The sequence below is a fragment of the Hibiscus syriacus genome, unplaced genomic scaffold, assembly GCF_006381635.1.
Source record: "Hibiscus syriacus cultivar Baekdansim isolate YM2019G1 unplaced genomic scaffold, ASM638163v2 tig00110847_pilon, whole genome shotgun sequence".
NCBI lineage: Eukaryota > Viridiplantae > Streptophyta > Magnoliopsida > Malvales > Malvaceae > Hibiscus > Hibiscus syriacus.
In genome coordinates, this window is record NW_024062888.1 from 371,307 (window position 1) to 393,227 (window position 21,921).

The following is a 21,921-nucleotide window of genomic DNA, read 5'->3' on the forward strand; positions in this document are numbered from 1 at the left end:
TACTTTTAAAGTTTTCGAGTTCGAGTCGAGCTCAGTAATACTCGAATTTGACTCGGCTCGTTGAACAAACGACGTTGTTTGGTTTAATTTTTTTTTAAAGAAAAAAAGTGAACTGGCGGTTCAAATCGGTTTTCCCGGTTTTCAGCCGGTTCACCCCGGCTTTCCCGGTTTTCAGCCGGTTCTTTATCGGTTCTGTGCTAATCCGGTTTTGGGAGTTAACCGGACCGGACAGGCTACCGGTTCACGGTTCAACCAGTCGAACCGGTCGGTCCGGTTTTAATAACATTGGTGGGATGAGATATTAGGTCCCTTAAGCAAGGTCAGGGGTTCGAATCTTGGCGATTGCGAATGAAGCAGACTGGGTTGGGAGGGTCGCCCTCGCCTCTGCAGTGTCCGATCTAGATTAATCGGTCAATAGATCATATACCAGTGATTAATTCTTTGTTTCCAAGCTCTCATTCCAGCAGTTTCAAGCCCTCGACGAACACTTTCTTTGCTGCTTCTTGCCCTTCTCCCTTTGCTGTCCATACTTTCCAGCTCTCAGGACCACAAATCTTCATTCCATTCACCAAAAGGCACAAGTAACTACCGTTTTATTATTTGATTCAATGATTTGTGCGTGGAATATGGTTATCTAATTTTTTTTATAATCATGGATGATACTTGTTCAAAATAATGGTTAGGCCTGTAAACGAACCAAACGCACACGAACGGAGGTATGCTCATGTTCGTTCATTTAATAAATAAACGAACAGGAACATAAACGAACAATTTTTTTTGTTCATGTTCGTTTATTAAAGAATATAACTTGTTCATGTTCGTTCATTTAATAAATAAACGAACATAAACAAACACAAACATAAACGAACACGAACATAAATTAACACAAACATAAACGAACATAATATTGAGCTCGAGTATTGTTGAGCTCGACTCGAACTCGAAAACTTTCAAAGTCAGCTCGACTCGATTCGAAAACTCGCGAGATTAAAATTATCAAGCTCGACTCGAACTCGAAATATAATATTGAAACTCGAAAACTCGCGAGCTTAAAATTATCAAGCTCGACTCGAACTCAAAATATAATATTAAAACTCGACTTGAACTCGAAAAGACTCGAACTCAAAAAAAAAATTAAGAGCTCGATTAAAACTCGAGACTCGAGCGATTGAAGCTTGATTCTGAGCTCGATTCAAGCTCGACATTGCCCCAAGCGCAAAGATGCTTAAACCTATTCTCCCCCATCTTCTTTTATATAAGTTACCAACCCCGAGCTGCTTGTTTGCTACTGATGTGGGATTGCATAACGTTCCTCCACTTTCTTTCTTCCTCCCTCCTTCAACAACAGTCGAGATGAACACAAATTGTGTTTCATGTGATTACCGACCTTAATCCTTGGGGATCAAACAAACATGTCCTTAGCTTCGTGCTATGTAGAAGTTGAAAATTGGGAGATGAGAGAAGTAGGTTGGTTTATTGTTCACACCAACTCATACATCAAAAACCATTCTTTCTCGGCTGGCTAAACTTCCATAACCGGATGGCGCACAAAATTTGTTTGATGAAACGCGTTAAAGAACATCTCAACCTATGGAATAAGGCCTCACCATTATTGGGTTATTGAGTTCAAAATAAGGTGACTTGAGTTGCTGGTTGATCACTATTTACTTGTAAATTCGAATACTCCATTATATATGAAAGAAAAGAAGATTATTTGAGTAGAAGAAAAGGTGAGAAAAGGTGCTTAATATTTAACATCCCTTCCGGAATCCATCACCTTTGGACTTGGTTTCGAAAGCAACCGGTTTCTGGGACTCCTCTTTGCTCATCGGATAACCAGCTAGTGGTGCAGTCACAGGGTTTCGACGCAGTGGATGTTGACGGTGTTGGGTATGCAGCTTATGGATCGTTCAAAAAGAACTAAACCATGTTAATATTGTTGGGTTTTCCAAATAAAATTGGGTTAATTATGGAATTGGTCATCAGAATATCAGATTAATTAATATTTTTAAGATACTTACAAATTGGTTACCAAAATTGATTTAAGAAGATTGAGTTAAACATAATTGAATGAACATAAACGAACATAACCGAACGAACATAAACGAACATAACCGAACGTTCACGAACGTAAATGAACGAACGAAACCTATGTTCATGTTCGTTCATTTAATTAAACGAACACAAAATCTTGTTCATGTTCGTTCATTTAATAAATAAACGCACATAAACAAACTTCCCGGTACACGATTCATGAACGGTTCGCTGAACGTTCAGTTCATTTACAAGCCTAATAATGGTCATTACGCTATATAACGGTGGCGACGAAATTTGAAATCGCTATTACTAAAAATAGAAGTGTAAAGTAGAATCACACAAATAATAGTTACGGCCGCAATTTGACAAATAGCAATCATTTACCGCAATAACAAACCATTATTCCCGCTACTCTTCTATTATTCTATTTGTTTTAAAAAAATCAACTTCTTTTTTAGAAAAAATAATAGGGTTTTATATTATGATCAAACTTTTAGATATTTAACAGACCATTATTCCCACTATTATTTTATTATTCTATTTATTTTTTAAAAAATCAACTTCTTTTTTAGAAAAAATAATAGGATTTTATATTATGATCCAACTTCTAGGTTAGCAGGCCTAGCGGAATCCGAGGATTCACGGCGTGTCTCCGGTGGCTTCAAGCTTCTTTTGTTCTATTACTTCTGCTCTTCTGGGTTTTGATTTCCTTTTGTCTTCTAAGTGTCCCAAGCCATATGAATTGGAGGAATCTCTTCGGCTGTACTGAGGGCCATCACCTGGATTTCTTTCCTCCTAGGGTTCGCGATGGTATCACTTTCGTCCAGCCTCCCCCTGAAGTGCTTGAATCTGGAATTTCAGAGTGGAATTCTTCTCTCGTGGGCCAATTCCTTGGAGTAGCTCCTAGCTTTGCTTCAATGAAACGAATCGTGGAAAATTTATGGAATAAACCCTTATCCGGGAGAATCGTTCAGGTAAGTTTTGCTGGACAAAACCTCTATGTTTTCTCTTTCGCGTCTGTTTTTGATAGGGACTATATTTTAGAGAATGGGCCATGGCATATATTGAACAAACCTTTGATTCTTAGGAGGTGGGAACCGAACCTTAAACAATTGAATTTTAATTTATCTAAAATCCATGTCTGGATTCACCTCTTTAATGTTCCACTTGAACTCTTCGGTCTGAGTTATTTTGCGAGTGCCATAGGCTCCCCCCTCTCTATGGACTCGATCACAGCTGCGAAATCTCATCTCGAATTTGCCAAAGTTTATGTTGAAATAGGGGTTTTTGATGTTATTCCAAACTTCATTGAAGTAGTTCTCAACGATGGTCATTCTGTTTTGGTAAAGGTTGAGGTCCCCTGGTTTCCACCTCGTTGTCGTTCTTGTAAAATCTTTGGTCACTCAGATAAGGGCTGCAAGGAAATGAAAATTCAAGCCCCTGCAAAAACTCAAATTTGGAGAAAAAAAGATGGTTTTTCCAAAGAGGTTGAACCAGCCGTTGGGGGTATCGAAATGCTGCAAGACAAAGAGAATCCTATTCCCCAAAACTTGTCTGACCCCAAGAAAGCTGTCGAACTTAATGTTTCTACTAGTAATTAGATTGATATGGAACCGATTAAGCCTTCTATTGGGACTCTTGACAGTTTTGAATTACCCATTTCTATTACAACTGTTAACGTTGATAACCCTCAGGCAATCACTGATTCTATTCCCTCTTCAACTGACAAAGGATAAAACACTCCTGAGGTGTCTAAAAGATGTAGAGGTAGACCCTCCAAAGTTAAAACCACTGCTTCTTTTTCTGCCTCTTCGAACAGATTCAAAATTCTTACTGGAGCAGATGAAAACATTCCTGCACTTGAAGGCCATACTCGTAAACCTCGTTCATCTTCTTTAGGAGTCTCTGCCATTGTACATTAATTAAAATCCAAAAAGAAAGAAAAAATAGGTTTCACTAAGAATAGTACTGCAGGAAGCAGAGGGGTTACCCCCGATACCCCTTCCCAATGATCATTGGATTTTGGAATGTTAGAGGACTGAATTGTCCTCAAAAACAAGGAAGTGTTCTTAAAAGGGCTCTTCAAAATAAAATTGATGTTCTTTGTTTTCTTGAGACTAGAGTCAAAGTGGATAAAGCTGAAAGTATTCTAAGTAGGAAATTCATTGGTTGGAAAGCTTGTTTCAATTACGACCACGCTGTTAATGGTAGAATTTGGATTTTATGGAAAACTGATCTTGATTTTTCAATCTATCATTCTTCTTATCAGTGTATTTCCATCAAGGGCTTTCACTCTGGCACTCCTCTGTTCATTACTGCGGTGTATGGCAGTAATGATGATATTGTGAGAAGATCCCTTTGGCAGCAGATTTAGAAGGGAATATTGGTCAAAACCCTTGGATCTTAGGGGGAGACTTCAATGTTACTTTGCAACCCCACGAGAGCTCTGACACTGAGATTCTAGGTCTAATCATTTCTTCTGATATGAGAGACTTCCAAGATGTCTATTATGAGTTGGATTTCATTGACCACCCGTTTTTTGGCCCTAATTTCACTTGGAGCAACAAACAGAGGTCCTCTTTCCTTGCTAGAAAACTCGACAGAGTCCTTATTAATCCGTATTGGGTAAATTCCTTCAACTCTTCCCACGTTGAATTCCTCGCCCCTGGTGTCTTTGATCACTGCTTGGCGTTGGTCTGACTTTTCAAAGATCTCCAAATTAATAGACCCAAGCCTTTCAAGTTCTTTAATTTTTGGACTCAAAATTCTGAATTCTTACGTGTGGTACAACAGTCTTGGAACAGCCCTGCCCATGGTAACCCGATGCTGATCCTCTTTTCTAAATTAAAGCGCCTGAAAAACAACCTTAGAAGCCTCAATCACTCTTGCTATAGTAACCTTACTGCCTGTGTTAACCAAAAGAAATATGAGCTTGAATTCCAGCAGATTAAATCCTTAAGAGGTGAGGATACTATTGAGAAGGTTATCAATCTTCAATCAGAGCTTAAGATCTTAGAAGATGCTGAGTGTACGTTCTTAAGACAAAAGACCAAGGTTTTATGGCTTAGGAAGGGGGATAAGTCCTCTAGATTTTTGCATTCTGCTATTAATCGTAACCATAAGCGAAATACCATTCGAATTCTGACTGATGAACAAGGAAATCGGCTGGAATCATTTGACTCCATGTCTAATGAGGTGATCAATTACTTTTCTAAGCTCTTTGGCACGAATGATCCTGAGGTGAATACTCCTAACCCAATTGTTCTAAAAAAACATCCTTCAAGTCTCTTTGTCTGTTGACAGACTTGAAAACCTTGTTAAGAAAGTCTCTAATGAGGAAATTAAAGATGTTTTCTTCTGTCAGGGAAATGACAAAGCTCCTGGTCCGGATGGTTACTCTCCTTTATTCTTCAAAAAGGCATGGCCTATCATCAGTCAGGATGTCTATTCGGACATGAAACAATTCTTCCAAGATTTCTCCCTTCTTCCAGCTTTCAATGCAACGATCATTGCTCTTGTGCCTAAAATTCCAAACCCCGGTACTATTAAAGACTTTAGACCGATTTCTTGTTGCTCTGTTTTCTATAAAGCCATCTCTAAGATTCTGGTTAATAGGCTTACTAGCATTCTTCCTGATATGGTAACCCTCAACCAAACCGCTTTTGTTAAAGGTAGAAGTATTGTTGACAACACTCTTTTAGCTCAAGAACTAGTTAGAGGTTACAATAGAAAAAGCATTTCGCCTCGATGTTCTTTGAAAATTGACCTCCACAAGGCCTTTGACTCTTTAAATTGGGGATTTATCTTGGCTATTTTGAAAGCCATTGGACTTCCAAGCATTTTTGTTAACTGGATTGAACTTTGCTTCTCCACTGCTAGATATTTTGTTTCTCTCAATGGAAGTTTAATTGGCTATTTCAATGGAGCAAATGGTATAAGACAGGGTGACCCTTTATCCCCTCTCTTATTTGTTCTCTCGATGAACGTCCTCTCAAAGCTCTTAAATCTTGCAGCTGCTAAAAACATCTTTGGTTATCACCCAAAATGTAAAAGAATTGGTCTTACTCATCTTTCCTTTGCTGATGATCTTCTTGTGTTTTGCAAAGGGTATGTTGACTATGTGCTTGGGGTAACAAGTGTTCTTGATGTGTTTTATTCAATGTTTGGCCTTAGGCTTAATTCCTCTAAATGCGAGTTTTTTGCTGCTGGTATGAACCTATCCACTCTTGAAAACATTAACCTCCTCACTGGTTTTAAAATTAGTACTCTTCCAGTTAGATATCTTGGGATTCCTTTACTCACAAGGAAAGTCTCTGAAAAAGATTGTGTGGTCCTCATTGACAGCATAAAGGCTCGGCTGCATCTTTGATCTACTAAATCTCTTTCCTATGCTGGCCGATTGGAGCTAATCATAGCTGTTTTATTTAGCATCAGTAGTTATTGGTGTAGACAGTTATTTCTGCCCAACTTTGTTCTCAAGCGTATTGAACAATTATACTCCCGATTTTTCTGGAAATGAGCCGATAGATCTACTTCTGGAGCCCGTGTAGGATGGAAAAATATATGCTTGCTGAAATCTGAGGGGGGGCTTGGTATAAAAGACCTTCAGACCTGGAACAAAGCTTGTATGCTCCTACTTATCAAGAAAATTTTTGCAGGTGAAGGCTCGCTATGGATCGCCTGGATTAACTGTTATGTTCTTAAAGGTAACAATTTTTGGGCTGCAGAAATTAATCCTTCGAGTAGTTGGAGCTTAAGGAAATTATTTAAATTGAGGCACGAGGCTTTTGCTATTATGTCTGCTGTTACTCCTTCAGTGAAGAACATATGGGATGAAATTCGGGTAAAAAGGCCCCTTGTAATATGGCAGAAAATTATTTGGTTTCCTCTCCATATACCTAAATATAGCTTAATTTCTTGGATGGCTTTACTTGATCGTCTCCCTACTAAAGATAGACTTTTTCGTATAGGGCTTATCAGTGATTGTCAATGTATGTTTTGTGATGAACCATTAGAAACTAGGGATCACTTATTCCTCTTTGTCCTATGGCTGACTTCTTGTGGAACTCTATCTTCTCTCTTTCTGATCTTAGATTCAGAACTCATTCTTGGGATTCTTTTTTGACTTGGGTCTGCTCTTACTGGAAAGGTAAGTCTTTGCTTACTTCCATTTTGAAGCTTGCTCTTAATGCTTTGATTTACTTTATTTGGGAAGAAAGGAACGAGAAACTGTTTCAAGGCCGATCAAGAGCTGCGTCTGATTTGCTTCGAGCCATAAAGGACACTGTCGGATCTCAACTTAGGGGTAGAAATTTAAATAGCATTGATAGTGTTAATACTAATCTTTGTAAGCATTGGGATATTTTTTGACTCTGATTTTTTGTATGTATTTGTTCCTGATGCTTCTTGAACACTGATTTTTGTAACAGATTCTGTTCTTGGGTAATAAAAAATTGATTATCCAAAAAAAATTATAACTTTGTATTTCTAAAATTTTAATATAAATTTTCAAGTTTGTACCTTTTACATAAAGTCCTACCTTCGTCTCTCGATGAATTTATAAAATTCTAAAGATGAAATCAGATTATCAATACAAATATGAAAAAAAATATGTAATAATTAAAATTTTAAAATGACATGGAGATTTAATTGTTTGGACTTAATTTTTTTAGAGAGAAAAGTATTATTTTAAGGGAGAAATATAAAGAAAAAAACCAAAACTATAATTTTGACAGAAAAGTAATATTTTTTACTAATGAAAACTCAAAGAAAAGATTATGTAAATATATGGACTGAAAACAGGGCTATGAAGACTAAAAGCTCAGAATCAAAGGAAAAATACCTTCTTGTCGATGAAATCAGCCCAGAATCTAGCAGTGGCTCTTTGGTAAGGATCAAGAGGGAGCAGAGGAGATTTGTGAGGCCAAATCTCGTCAATATACTCAACCACAAGGAGCGACTCGCAGACGGGTTTCCCTTGAGGACGAGTTAGTTTTTAAGAGCAAATCACTCTTGTTGCTCAAATCTTCTTCCCTGTGCTCGTAGTTTATCCCTTTCAAAGCCAAAGCGATCCCGGCTCTCATCCCGAAGGGGCTTGCCCAGAAATCCAACAGAACCACCTCTTCTTTTTCCATTTTTTTTAAAAAGAAAACCTCCTACAGATTCAAAGGTTTACGAATCTAAAATGGTTTTCCTGTTTGTTTGTTTTTTCCCCTTGTGATGTGTGAAGCCGAAGGGTCTGGGGGAGTGCAGAGTTATAGTCAAAGATTAGGATCAGCTTCCTATGACTTTCCTAACATACAATTCAATACATGATTCTCGGAAAAGTAAACCGCAAGAAAACAAGGAGGGAAAATTACATCAATTTAGTATCTTTTATATATATTTTTTTGTTTGAATTAATCACTGTTATCCGATATATTGATCGACTAATCCAGATCGAGTACTGTAAAGGCGAGGGGCCCTCTCAATCCAATTTACTCAATTCGCAAAGGTGATGATGAATTCTCTCTTCTAATGAACCAAACGTCCATTTACCAGAATTATCACAACAATTTACCTATATCTTTGCTAATCTTCACAACTCCACCTTCACAGTATACTCGTACTCATTTAAATCAAATGTATCACGAATTAAGATCTATTTTTAAGTCTTGTACGTGTCTTACATCACCAAACGTTATGATGAATATTATAATGTATCTTAATTTTGATTGCTCGATACCTGTAATTCTACACGAAGAGATATTTCTCATCAAAACACCAACTTTAAAAACTGTTTCATATACTATAAACCAGTCCTAGTTAGAATACCTAAGAAAAACGCAATCAGAATCGAGAATTCATTCTTCACGTGCTTTATAAGCAATTAACAGCTCCTTGTTACTGTGGTTATTTCCCGTTTTGCTTTGTAGTCTTCTATTTAATTATTTTTATTTTGCAACTTGTACACTTAAACTTGATGTATCATTTTTCTTATAAAAATTTTATATTTTATATATTTTTATTTTGAACTACTTTTTTCCTGTTGAGTTTTCTTCTTCTTCTCGGGATTGTCAATCGTTCCATAAGCAACGAGACCCTTCATTTGAGACTCGGAGGCGACTACAACGTGTCTCATCTTATTATGCGAGTGTATGAAATCATATACTTTACTAACTGTAATGATTTCCTGACTAATTAAGGTGATATCTTTGAAGGATGAACGAAAATAAGACAGAAGGTAGTACAATCAACTCTAAATCTTCTTTTAAAAACAATTAAATGACTTTTAAGAGACGAGTTTTCGCTCGATTTAACCGAATAAAGACATTGCTTCATATGTAACTTGTTGGTTAGTGTTTTAGTCCTGCGTAGTTGCTCTAATTTCACCCCCAAATAAAACTTGCATAACAAAAAAATCTACTCAAACTATGTTTCATACTCCCAATCTACAAAAAAAATAGAATAGACTTCCTACTCTCAATCAAACTAAATTTCTTACTTTTCTCAATCAATTTTAGTTCCACTCCAAGCAAAACAAGTACCCAGGGTTTTAAATAACGGTCCGTGACCGTGATAGCGTCCGCGAAATAACGGTAACAATGCCTTCCGATATACTCGCTACACCAGTAATAGCGCCCGCTACGGTCGCAATAGCGCCCGTTATGGCCGCAATCGCAGTAAACACGAAATGACCGAACGCAACCGCGACCACGATTTGAAACCCTGCAAGTACCAAATCACAATCCCAAAGCACAACTAAGTGCCCCCATTTATTTCAAAACACAGCTAATGACATAGTCTGGCTCTTGTTGTTCTTGTCTTGAACTTTACTCATATCCAGACCTTTTCATCAATTGCAAAGCATGCTGGTAGATTTTGTCTTGATCAGGCAGGGACTTGCAAACACTCTCTTGCTCGAAGCACCTCTTTGCCCATGCAATCAGCTTCGGACACTCGGTTTCGAAGCTGAAATTCCCAAACTTTTCGTTGGTATAAAACCAACTATAAATCGGCACCAACACAACATCGACATAACCGAGATGTTCCCCACCGAAATAAGCCTTGTTTCCGAGCTCTCCTTCCAACAGTTTCAAGTTCTCGATGAGCTCTTCCTTTGCAGCTTCTTGCTCTTCTCCCTTTGCTGTCCGTATTTTCCTGTTCCTAGCACCATATATCTGTATTTCATTCACCAAAGGGATTCATCTCATTTACTAAGAAGATCATATTCTTATAATCATATCTGAATATTTACTTATGGAATAATATAGATTCCCATAATATAGCTATCAGATCTCTTCATAGTATTGATAGGATCTGCAATTATTCTTGACATTGCAGGCAAAGTAGTAATATTTTAAATAAATAAACACCAAAGCTTTTAAGGTAGATAAATTGACCGGAAAGAAACAATTAATCATTTTCAACTTGTCACCTAGATGTTGATGCGAAACCTAGATTAGCTTATACATACTATTTAGCATAGGAGACAACCACCATTAGAGTTCAAAAACTTGCTCTCTAAGGTACTATTTCGAGTAGCTTGAATTTCACATCATTAAAGGTAAATTTTGATAAAGGGATGTACTCTGCTCCATAGGGAAGGCATTCATCAATTACTGCATATGATTTCGAGCAGATTGAATTTCATAACCAGCAAAGAGTAATCTAAATTTATGGCCTGTAATAACTAAAAAAATTAATCAGAATCTAATCATGTCATATCATCAAGAATAAAATACCTTCTTGTCGACGAAATCAGCCCAGAATCTTGCAGAGGCTCTTTGGTAAGGATCAAGAGGGAGCAGGGGAAATTTGTGAGGCCAAATCTCATCAATATACTCAACAATAATGAGTGACTCGCAAATGGGTTTCCCATTGTGGATGAGAACCGGGATTTTCTTATGAACAGGGTTGGTTTTTAAAAGCAAATCACTCTTGTTGCTCAAATCTTCATCCCTGTGCTCGTAGTTTATCCCTTTCAAAGCCAAAGCGATCTTGGCTCTCATCCCGAAGGGGCTTGCCCATAAATCCAACAGAATTACCTCTTCATTTTCCATTTTTAGAAAACCTCTAACAGATTCAAAGGTTTATGAATCAACTCAGAAACTTTTCTTTTCTTCAAGCTGAAGGGATTATGGTTGTAGTCAATGTGTAGGGGATAAATTACACATTGAATCACTGAAATTTACTCTCTGTTATTTCATTCACCATACTTTTCAATTTTTCCAATTTACTCAGTAAAATTTAACATTACTCCTGTTTTGATCACTGATCTTTTCTTTTGTTTTAATAATGATCTCTTCCATTGATCACTGATATTTTCTTTTGTTTTGATAATGATCTTTTCCATTGATTATTAGCTAAGGTACACTCTTTTTCTTCCCCTTTTAGGAATGTTTTGATAATGGTCTTTTCCATTGATCATTGGCTAGGGTATACTCTTTTTCTTCAACTTTTAGGAATAGAGGTTTTTAATGAGAATACTAACAATGCAAGTGTTCTCATTTATACTAATAAAATTATTCACCTTTCAAAAAAAAATCTTTTCCATGAACCAAGCAATTCATATTTACTCAAAGATAGCTCAATTTCATAGCTTTCATTATAGACACCACAATTTTTATGGGAAAATTGTCATTTATGCATCTATGAAAAATCAAGATTTTAACGATAATAATTTGTATTCCGCAAAAATGCACATCTTACAAAATGAATTAAAGACTCCTTTGCCAGAAAAAGAAAAATCAACTTAGTGGTTGAGTCTTTCGGCAATATTTGAACTCGGGTATCGGGACAACAACAGGCATCGCAGTAAGTTGCTCAAAGAGAGGATTAATGTACACCGGCTAATGTTCTCTCGCTACAATACCGATCTACAATACAGATTATACACCACGACTGCAGAAAGCATTGGCAAGAATGTAAGTTGTTAGCCAAGTTCATTGCATCAAATAATTACCAGAATTCGGAATAAAAGGATACTGAATATTTAAAAGTTATTTGTCACATTACCAGTCAAGGAACTGGAGATTCTCCGTTTGTTTGGCTGAAAGATTGGAGATGTTTAATTAATACCTCCTTCAGTGACTCGGATATTTGTGGAATAAAGGTTGGCTTTGCATCTGCAATCAGCTTCTTCCTGCATAAAAGTAGTTAAGGAATGAACCAAAGTTCTATTTATAAAACAAAATAATTACGATAAAGCCATGTTACTCAAATTTGGAATTCAAGTACGCCCTTCATGTATGTAGGTCTTTGAAAAGTCATATTTCCAGAAAAAACATTCACATGTGTTAAACATTGGATAATTTACTTTCTAGATCATGGAGTCTGACTTCAACTTTCATTTAGATCACAAACCTTCAATTCAATAAAATTAGATTATTCAACTTTTATTATTAATATAAGAAATCACTTATTCTAACACCGTTAAATAGCGGTGAGCATTCGATCGAGTCGAGTCGTGTCAAAAAATTTTGAGTTATTCGAGTTGACGAGTCGTATTTTACAACTCGAACATAACTTAAAATTTTTTCGAGTCGAGTTATTCGAGTTTATGTACTAATTTTATTATAATTATTTATAGTATTATGGCAATGATTTGTTCCAATTTTTTTGACTTTATATATATATATATATATATATATATATTATTCTTTCATATTATGATGTTATTTAATATATCAAATACAATAAAAAATTATAAAATATATTCATAATATTATATTTTAATGAAAGTATATTGAGGGTAAAATATTGATAAGAGTATAAATGAGTCAAGGAATTGATGAGAAGAAAGAATTTACAAATAATTGTAGTCAAAAGACCAAATTGAGTAAAATGAAAAGTTTAGGGACTATATAAAAAAATAGTATATCTTTAGTTAAAAAAAAATAACAATTAAAGTTACATAGGTATTTTATTGTAGTATATGAGCATGTGGTTCAAATTTGGTAAAAAAGTAACTTAAAATAAATCACAAATTGAAGGAATAAGGAGATTATGAAAAATTGAAGGACTAAATTGAAAAATAAAAAAATTGTTATCAAAAAGAGGAATTGAAAGTACACATGTAATCTACTATAGTTTAGGAGCTTATGGCTCAAATTTGGTAAAAAAAAGAACTTAAAATAAATGACGAATTGAAGAAATAAGAAGATTATGAAAAATTGAAAGACTAAATTGAAAAATATAAAATTTGTCATCAAAAAGTGGAATTGAAAGTACACATGTATTCTACTATTGTTTAGGAGCATGTGGTTCAAATTTGGTAAAAAATGGACTTAAAATGGAGGAGGAATTGAAGAAATAATAAAATCAGACTAAATCGTAAAACTATCAAAGTACTTGGTCAAATTTTTTATTTTTGAGTAACTCGAAAATTCAAAATTTCAACTCGACTCGAACTCGAAAACCGAATTTATAATTCAAGTTGACTTGAATAACTCAACTTGAATAACGAGAAATTGAAAAATAAAAATCGATTTTTCAAGTCGAGTCGAGTTTTGCTCACCCTACCGTAGAACATATCATCATCAGATAATGTTCTTTTTCCTTTGGATTTACTTGAATGAAATGTTCGAGAAAAATCTAACAAAAATTATTGAAATTATCAATTAAACGTTATTCGACAATGATATGTGAAAAACATGTTAGGTTGAAGTGTCAATTTAAGTTTTTTTGTTAGAACTATTTAAGGGTATTAGTAGAAGTGACTGACTTTATTAATAATAAAAGTTAAATGGTCTAATTTGATATAACTAAAGGTTTGTGATCAAAATGAAAGTTGAAGTTAAGTTCCATGATCTACAATGTAAATTACACGTTAAACCTGAGTGTTCAATAGAAAATTTCGGTTGAGAAAAATGAATATGAAAATATATGAGATTTGGATAGTGCATCGAGAAAAGGAAAGAAAATAAAAGCATTTTTTAATACTTTAATGAAATAAATGAAATGCACTAGAAACCTATGTTACTTAAAATCGGGTGTTGTGTGCTGAATGCGAATATGGTCATTTTGTCCTGAGTTTTTCCTAGGAATGGCAACGGGACGGGTTCGGGGCGGGTTTTGCTCCCCCGTCCCCGAAATAAATCCCTGTCCTCGCCCCGATCCCCGTCGAGTTTTTTATTGGGGCGCCCATCAGGGATTTTTTTTGTCCCGTCCCCGACCCGAAATGTTATACCCAATCCCGAGAAAAACCGTATTTTTCATTAAAAAAATAGAAAAAATATAAAAATATTATATATTATATATAATTAATATAAAATATATAAAATATTATATATATATAATTAATATAAAAAATATAAAGTTATATATATATAATTAATATAAAAAATAAAAAAAATATTTTATATATATATATAATTGGGGCGGGGCGGGGATACCTTGCCCCGAACCCGAAAAAATCTCCGAATTTTACCCCGATACCAGATCCGACCCGAACTTGGCCGGGTTTCGATTTCTCCGTTGGGTTCGGGTCATTCTGCCATCCCTTTTTCCTTGGAATATCCCAAGGAGGAAATATCTCCATATCTATGTATAGGACGTTAGTATAGTATCAGACAGGGATGAGGGAAAAGAAAAGGCTGAAGCAACTTAACTTGGGGAAGAGTACCTAAAATTGGTTCATGACACATTTTGACTTCTCTACTTTGACTACCAATTTCAGAAAACTGGGTAGCACACCTACATATATTCAATGTGTAATTGTTTCTGAAAAGGATTCAGTTACGTGTTGTGATGAAAACAGAAATACTGTGATTTGTTAAAAAGCGTTGGAAATCAATTTCTTTACTCAAAAGCTATTTGCGCCAAATCCAATCAGCATGGGTTATTCAAAAAAAGAAACTCCATCCTTTATATGTAAGTTGTAACTAATTTAGATGGGAAATCTACAGCAACTCAAATGCATCAAAAACTAGCCACAACAAAGAACATAAATTCCTAAAGAAAATCAAGCATACTTGAAGTGCAGATAGAATTAAATTTTGCACATAAAAGACTGTTACTTAACAGTATAAGAAAGGCTTACTCTAAATCATTGTCACTCTGGGTGCTTCCAGTCTCCTGTGCATATGACTGCTTCTTTGAATACATGAAATTGTAAACATCAACATACCAACCACAAGATCGCAAAACTGAGGAAGCTTTGTTTTTCAACCTGGTAAATTTATACCAGAATCAAGCATGTAAAAATATAAAAAATATTAAGATGAATAAAAGCACAACTTCTGATGAAGTTAAACACAACCCAAGTAATAGGTGGATAGTAAAGAAACACTACATAACTTTGACAAGTTTGAGCTGGATAACTACAGCCAAATGTGGTCAAGCAAAACACCCTAGTTCGAACTAATTGAACTCACAATTCAAAGACATATCAGGCATGAAAAACCACAAAAAACAATATATTAAAAGAAAGAGAACCTATTAAGTTACATAGAACATGCAACATCTAGATAAAAGGCATCCCTAGAGCAATTGAGATAAAAAGGTAGCTTACATTTCTTTCATCTTTTCAACTTCTGCTTGAGATTGAGCATCCTGGGAAAGCAAAACACAGGATTTTCCCTTTAGCATCGAGAAATCACCAGTGTCTTCTGTTTTCTTTAGCCCTGAGTGATCACACGAGTCTTTAAATTTTCTGTTTCCCCCTACGTTCAAAGAGGAGTCTTTCGGCTTTGTCATTGGAACAAAGTTATCAATAGTGTCATCTGATTTTCTTTTTGGCCCTGGTAAATTACAGGAATCTTCAGATATTCTCTTTGTCCCCGAGAAATTACAGGAATTTTCATATTTTCTCTTTGCCCCAGAGACATCAGAAGAATCTTCGGATTTTCTTTTTGTCCCTAAAATATCATAAGAATCATCTGATTTTCTCTTTGGTACTGAAATAGCACAAGAGTTTTCTGAACTTTTCTTTCTTCCTGAGTTATCAGAGGCATCAGAAAGCATAGTATTAATCTGCCCTCCGACCGCCATGCTCCTGGTACCATTAACTACAAAAGAATCTGGTTTATTTCCATTGGACCATGCAAATTGTTGGTTATTTCCACCAGCAACAACATCAACTTTTCCAATTTTGTCTGTACCATTCCTCTTCATCAATGACAAAGTGTCTTTCTCATTCTTCTCCATACGAATTGAATCCATTGAAACTCCATTCACAGAAATGGTCTGAGTCTTATGGAAATCAACTTTTCCATCACTCTTAAGAGGAAGATTTCTGGGACCAGGCTTTTCAGAAATATTGAATTTCACACACGGGCTAGAAGACAGTTTTCCAACCTCCTGTGAAGATTGCTCAGCCTGAGGTTTTGTTTGGACTGGTTTCAATTGAGCCGCCTTCAGGATTTTGGATGCCTCACTTCCATTAGAATCACGTGGTTTAACTCCATTAGAAGAAACAATGGTACTGTGAGACCCTGTCCTTTGGTTAGCACGAGAGAAGAAAAGAATATAAGCCTTCTCAGACAAGACCTCCTGTAAGGTTGAAAGTGAGACAAAGGAGTCATTGCAGCAATACCACCTGCCCATTGCATCCTTTACAAATAGAGAACTAATGTCAGTAACTACTCAACATCGGTGGCATTGAAGACACAGGAGAACATAAGCACCTTAATATATGCATAATAATGCCCAGATTCTGGTGAGTATCCTGAGTGCACAATTGTACCAAATAGTTTATACACTGGCTGTGGATTCTGCATTGAAAATACCAACAAAATCACAAAAGAAAAAAAGTAATATAGGATATACGGAATACAACCAGTAGAACTGTAGAAGAGAATACTTTATGCAGGATAACAAAGAACATGTTTTTGAGTGCATTAAATTCAATTGATAGAACCATGCATAAACTTCAACAACCAAATAATGTAATCCTTATCAATCACTAACATTCACTCTCCTTCCTCTACGGTAATAGTGCAAGACTTATTCAACATTGAAAGCAAACCAATGACATGATTGAACTAAATGTAATATTTATTTCATAGTACCACTCACCCACAGAGAGTACTGACCCAAAAATAGTACCCTGTTAAATATGACAGCTAGTTGAGATATTCAGGCACGTTATTATCCTAGAAAATCCAAAAGATAAGCATTGCTAGCAAACACATAAAGATACTATAATTTCCCCCAATCATTTAGTAAAACAAGCACAAGGCAGGTTCATAGCTACTCTACACAAGCTAAAAAAGCTCATAAAATATAATGCTAATATGACATCTACAGAACTCTGACAGCAGCAAGCAATTAACCTGTCCCAGGAAATAAATTATTTGCAAAGAACTCATTTATAACATCTCACCTAGAAATATTATTATTTGACTTGTACTTTTCAAAAAAATATTTGACTTGTAACTCTTACTATATCGTTATCATCCACAAAATCAAACTCAGATTCTAGAATCCGTAGAATGCTGCAAGCATGCAACTGTAACTTTTACCGACTGAACAAACTTACATGCAAAATTAACAACATAACAAACCTGGCTTGCTTTGGACATGAAGCTTGAAAGAACCAAAACTTCATCAAATGTAATTAGCCTATCAATCTTCGCACCAAGTATTCCCTCAAATCTCTGCCATAACAATCTAACAATCATTCACTTACTCCAAAAATAATAATAATAATGAAGACTAACGTAAGCAACCATATAAATCAGAATGGAAACATAAACGAAATTCTGTAACTTACCTTCAGTTGAATAACAAGGATATTTGGTGCTTGTCCTATAGACAGTTGCTTCCTTGCTGCAGCCAATTTCTTACAACTAAACAACCATAAGTTTCTAATTCAAAACAAAAAAAAATACAAGCAAAGTGTTTAACTAGGCTCAATTCAGTTTGTTTCTTTCTCTTGCATTTTTTCTATTTGTTTTTCCTCATAAAGAGTCGAAATAAAGTCAAAATTTGGATAAAAAGTTACAAACTCACTAGAAACACTACATGCAACAGTAAAATTTTGTTATCTAGAAACACTATATTACTAGTTTTTAAGTTCTTCTCATCCCTATCCCATTCTTCCAAAATAAAAGCATTAAACAAAAGAAAACAACAATACATAAACAAGACCCCATTTTTTTTATAAAAATGGGAGGTCTCATTAAAAACCCCCCTTCATAACCATCAAGCTACCAAAATAGCTCAACGGAAATTGGAAGGAGAAAAAGAGTGCCTCAAGAATTTTATTCCTGTAATAACAAGACCCCATTTCATTGTTACTTCAGACACTTATTTATTTTTTTCCTATTTGTTTTCTGATTCTTGAGTGGTTATTAACGGGTAAAAAGTCGTACTCTTCAGAAGTAATATTGGTTGTTATTCTAACTGGAAAGCCACAAAAGCAAGTCGCAAAAGTAACAATGAAATCATAGCCAAACAAAATAATATCTATGTAATGCAATTAATTGAACCATGAACTTACTTCTCACGCTTATACTCATTTTTTCCATCCAAAGCGTTGATTATGTTCACTAGAAACAAACGGCTGTGAAATTTTGTTCTCTAGAAACACTATATTACTATTTTTTTCAGTTCTTTTCCGTCCTGTCCTATTTCACCAAAGTTCAAGCATGTAACAAAAGCAAACAACAATACACCAAAAAAACAAGCCACCATCTTATTGTTACTTTTGGCACTACTTTTTCTGTATGTATTCTGCTTAAATGGATTCTTAAAGGGTAAAAAGTAAACAACATGAAATGCAATATTCTTCAAAAGAATTGTTTGCTGTTATTCTAACTTGAAAGCAAAATACCCAAGTTGCAAAACTAACAATGAAACCATACCTAAGCAAAAATAATACTGATAATTCAAACAAATTGAAACACGAACTTACTTGTCACACTTGTACTTATTATTTCCATCCAAAACCTCAGGTTGGAAAAACTTGTGCATAGCTTCTTTAAGTGAACCACTGTTCAAAATATCAAGACTAATATCCATAATCTCATCAACTTTATTCGACTCCCCACCACACCCCAAGCACTTAACCTGACTTTGCAAAGCACCCCCGAAGATCTCTTTAACTACGGTATTGCCATTCACTGCTTCTCCCCCGCCTACACCTCCCTTTCGCCGCAATTTCTTTAAACGAAGACATGTGTTATGGCAAGCGTCGATGACGTACCTCAAGAACTCATGGGCGTCCTCTTGTCTGCCGAACCGGAAGTGTTCAGCGAAGATTTTAATGCAGCTTTGGATCTTGGAAGGCGAGTCGAGGGTGAGATCGAGGGTTAAGGAGCGTGCAATCCACGCTTCAAGGATACAGAAGGGGCACTCGCGGGGTTTTTTGGAGGCGGAGGCGTCGCAGGAGGAGGAGTGTCGGGAGCGGAGGCAGAAATTGGCGAGCGGTGGAGTGTAGGTGAGACACTGAAGAACGCTGTTGAGGTAACACGAGTTGCCGAGGTTTCTTAAGCCTAAAGGGGGTCCCTTCTTCCGTTTTTCACTTAGTAGACTCGGCTGCCAAGTCATTTGTAACTCGACAAATCCCATCAACGACGATGATCCTCCTTCGACGATCTCTCATCGGACGGCCACCCACACCGCCAGAATCGCATATCCTTCAATTTTCCGGGAAAATTTGCTCTCAAAATCAAAATCCCCCCTTCTCAAAGGAAATAAGAAAAATCGCGAGGGCTCGTTGCTTCAAAAAAAAATATTTTATTTATTTTCTTTTCAGTTTTCCCTTCTCTTCATCTTCGATTTTGGGTTTTTCTTTTATGTTAAGGGTCCATCGTTTTGTTTTTCTTAGGCTTTTAGTATTTTGGGCTTACTTATACCTTACTGTCAAGCCGATAATAAAATAAGTTGTAATTGGGGAAAATATATTTAAAGGTAAAAGAACTAAATTAATAAAATTTAAAGCTCTAAATACAAGTTTTCTTTAATATATTGGCATAACATGTGAATGAGAAGAAATAAATTACTGTATTTTTTAATTAAGTAAAAGTAATACATTAAAAATAAAATTTTCAAATTACTATTTAAATAATAAATAAAATAATTTAAATATAATGTATTATTACATTATTTAAGTTAATTTTTTTTTAATTATTGACAACGTACACTTTATAAGTTCTGTTGTATAAACATGATACTTCTAAAGATAATAACACTCTCTATTACCGTCAAGTACGCTTATAGATTCAACTCCATTTAGATTACCATTTAAATAATGGAAATATTTTACATAAATTTAATATGATGATAATAAATAACATATAAAAAAAAGGATATTTTCATATTTAATGTAATTTTAAACAGTAAAACGAGCTTTAAAGTCTATTTAAGTTTGGGTAAATAAATTTTTACTGTTTAAAACCAAACCCGAGTCAACATGAGCATGGACCTCTAATTCGATCCAATAAAGCAGAGTACATTTAAGACGGAGCAAAAGCAAAAATCATAGTAACACTGTAGTTTAAAACAGTCCAAGTATTTCTTTACAGTTATTCTACTTTACCTCATCCCAGCAGGGCGATTTCTCCAATTAAAACTGCGACAAATCTGTAATCGAAAAGTCGGGACATGGTTTTTTTTTGCCTGCAGTGTGTGATGAACATTCCGAAATAAACAGGGGCGATGAGATTAACTGGGGGTTCCGAGTAGCTTTGATTCTTGCAATTATTTTATACTTTCAACACCATCTTGGCAGATTAGTGTTGAACATAACTATCTGTTCGGATTTGAGGATGTAGTCATCGGAATGGTCTGCGCATCTTGGGCGTCGTCGGAGATATTGCGAGATGCTTCCCTTTTCAACCTATGATTATTGTATGCCGCCACGCCAGAAATGGCTACAAAATAATAACAGAAAAGAATCGGAATGTTACAACAAAAGCTAGAAATTTATTCGAAATTTATGACAAAACCAAAGCATGAGTGTTGATAATTGAGATTTAGAGAAAGAGGAAAAATTGATCGTATTATTTCAGATAAGTTTCTGGTAGATACAATCCTTTATACACTGTCTAGGAAGAGTTTGGTTAAAACTAAACTACCCTGTAGTTATCTTTATCCATAAAACTTTCCAAGAGTTGGTATTATATTAAACAACTAATATATACAAAACAATATTATCGTATAACCAACACTCTCCCTCAAGCTAACGAGTAAATGTTAAAAAGACCCAGCTTGGATATGATCTCATCAAAGGTAATTCTTAAAAAGTGTCTTGGTGAGAATATATGTCAATTGATTTCTAGTAGGAACATAGTTGAGCTTTACTAATCTGCCATTTACTTTTTCAGAGATAAAATGTCTATCAATCTCTACATGCTTTGTTCGGTTATGGTGAACTAGATTCTTTGCAGTGTTGATTGCGGATTTACTGTCACTGTGGAGTTCAAAATATTTATTATCACATAATCCCAACTCAGTTAACAATTTTTGTTACCTAATCCCTCACAGATTTAAAGTGTCATTGCTATAAACTCTGCTTCTGCACTACTTCAAGAAACCATAGCTTGTCTTTTACTTCTTCAAGTGACCAGATTTCCCCAAACGAATGAACAATAATCAATTGAGGATCTTCTATCAGTTAATTCTCCTGTCCAACTTGAATCTGAGAAAATTCTCATTTTCAAGTATCTTAGAATTCGGTTCACAGCCTCTACTTGTTCTTTCCTCGGATCATTCACATATTGACTCACTATATTGATAGGAAAAGCTATAACAGTTATAGTAAGTGACAAATATATTAGTTTACCTACTAACTTTTGGTATTTTTTTCTTTGTTCACAGGACTTCTCAATTCTTCCCGTCTTAGCTTAAGATTCTGTAATACCCCAAACATCGATTAAGTGACTATAGTGTAAGAATTTAATATTTGGTGGTTTAATTTTAATAAATTGAAAAGTTCAAGGACTGATTTTAGAAATTTCC

The 21,921-nt window shown here is 35.3% G+C and overlaps 2 protein-coding genes and 1 pseudogene across 2 annotated transcripts; all 3 read right to left on the reverse strand.

The window, feature by feature from the left end:
- Positions 1 to 455: 455 nt before the first annotated feature.
- On the reverse strand, positions 456 to 8,187 carry LOC120143358 (annotated as a pseudogene).
- A 1,294-nt stretch (positions 8,188 to 9,481) lies between these two features.
- LOC120143346 (probable glutathione S-transferase) lies at positions 9,482 to 11,107 on the reverse strand. The gene is made up of 2 exons (XM_039157692.1): positions 10,761 to 11,107; positions 9,482 to 10,196 (listed from the first exon to the last, which is right to left on the reverse strand). Exons 1-2 carry the CDS (start codon positions 11,076 to 11,078, stop codon positions 9,849 to 9,851), a joined length of 666 nt encoding a protein of 221 aa, XP_039013623.1. The 5' UTR covers positions 11,079 to 11,107; the 3' UTR covers positions 9,482 to 9,848.
- A 588-nt stretch (positions 11,108 to 11,695) lies between these two features.
- LOC120143468 (ubiquitin carboxyl-terminal hydrolase 25-like) lies at positions 11,696 to 19,620 on the reverse strand. The gene is made up of 8 exons (XM_039157782.1): positions 18,875 to 19,620; positions 17,732 to 17,807; positions 17,523 to 17,615; positions 16,644 to 16,730; positions 15,530 to 16,569; positions 15,059 to 15,187; positions 12,034 to 12,160; positions 11,696 to 11,919 (listed from the first exon to the last, which is right to left on the reverse strand). The coding sequence occupies exons 1-7, from the start codon at positions 19,528 to 19,530 to the stop codon at positions 12,037 to 12,039; spliced, it is 2,205 nt and encodes a 734-aa protein (XP_039013713.1). The 5' UTR covers positions 19,531 to 19,620; the 3' UTR covers positions 11,696 to 11,919; positions 12,034 to 12,036.
- Positions 19,621 to 21,921: the final 2,301 nt, after the last annotated feature.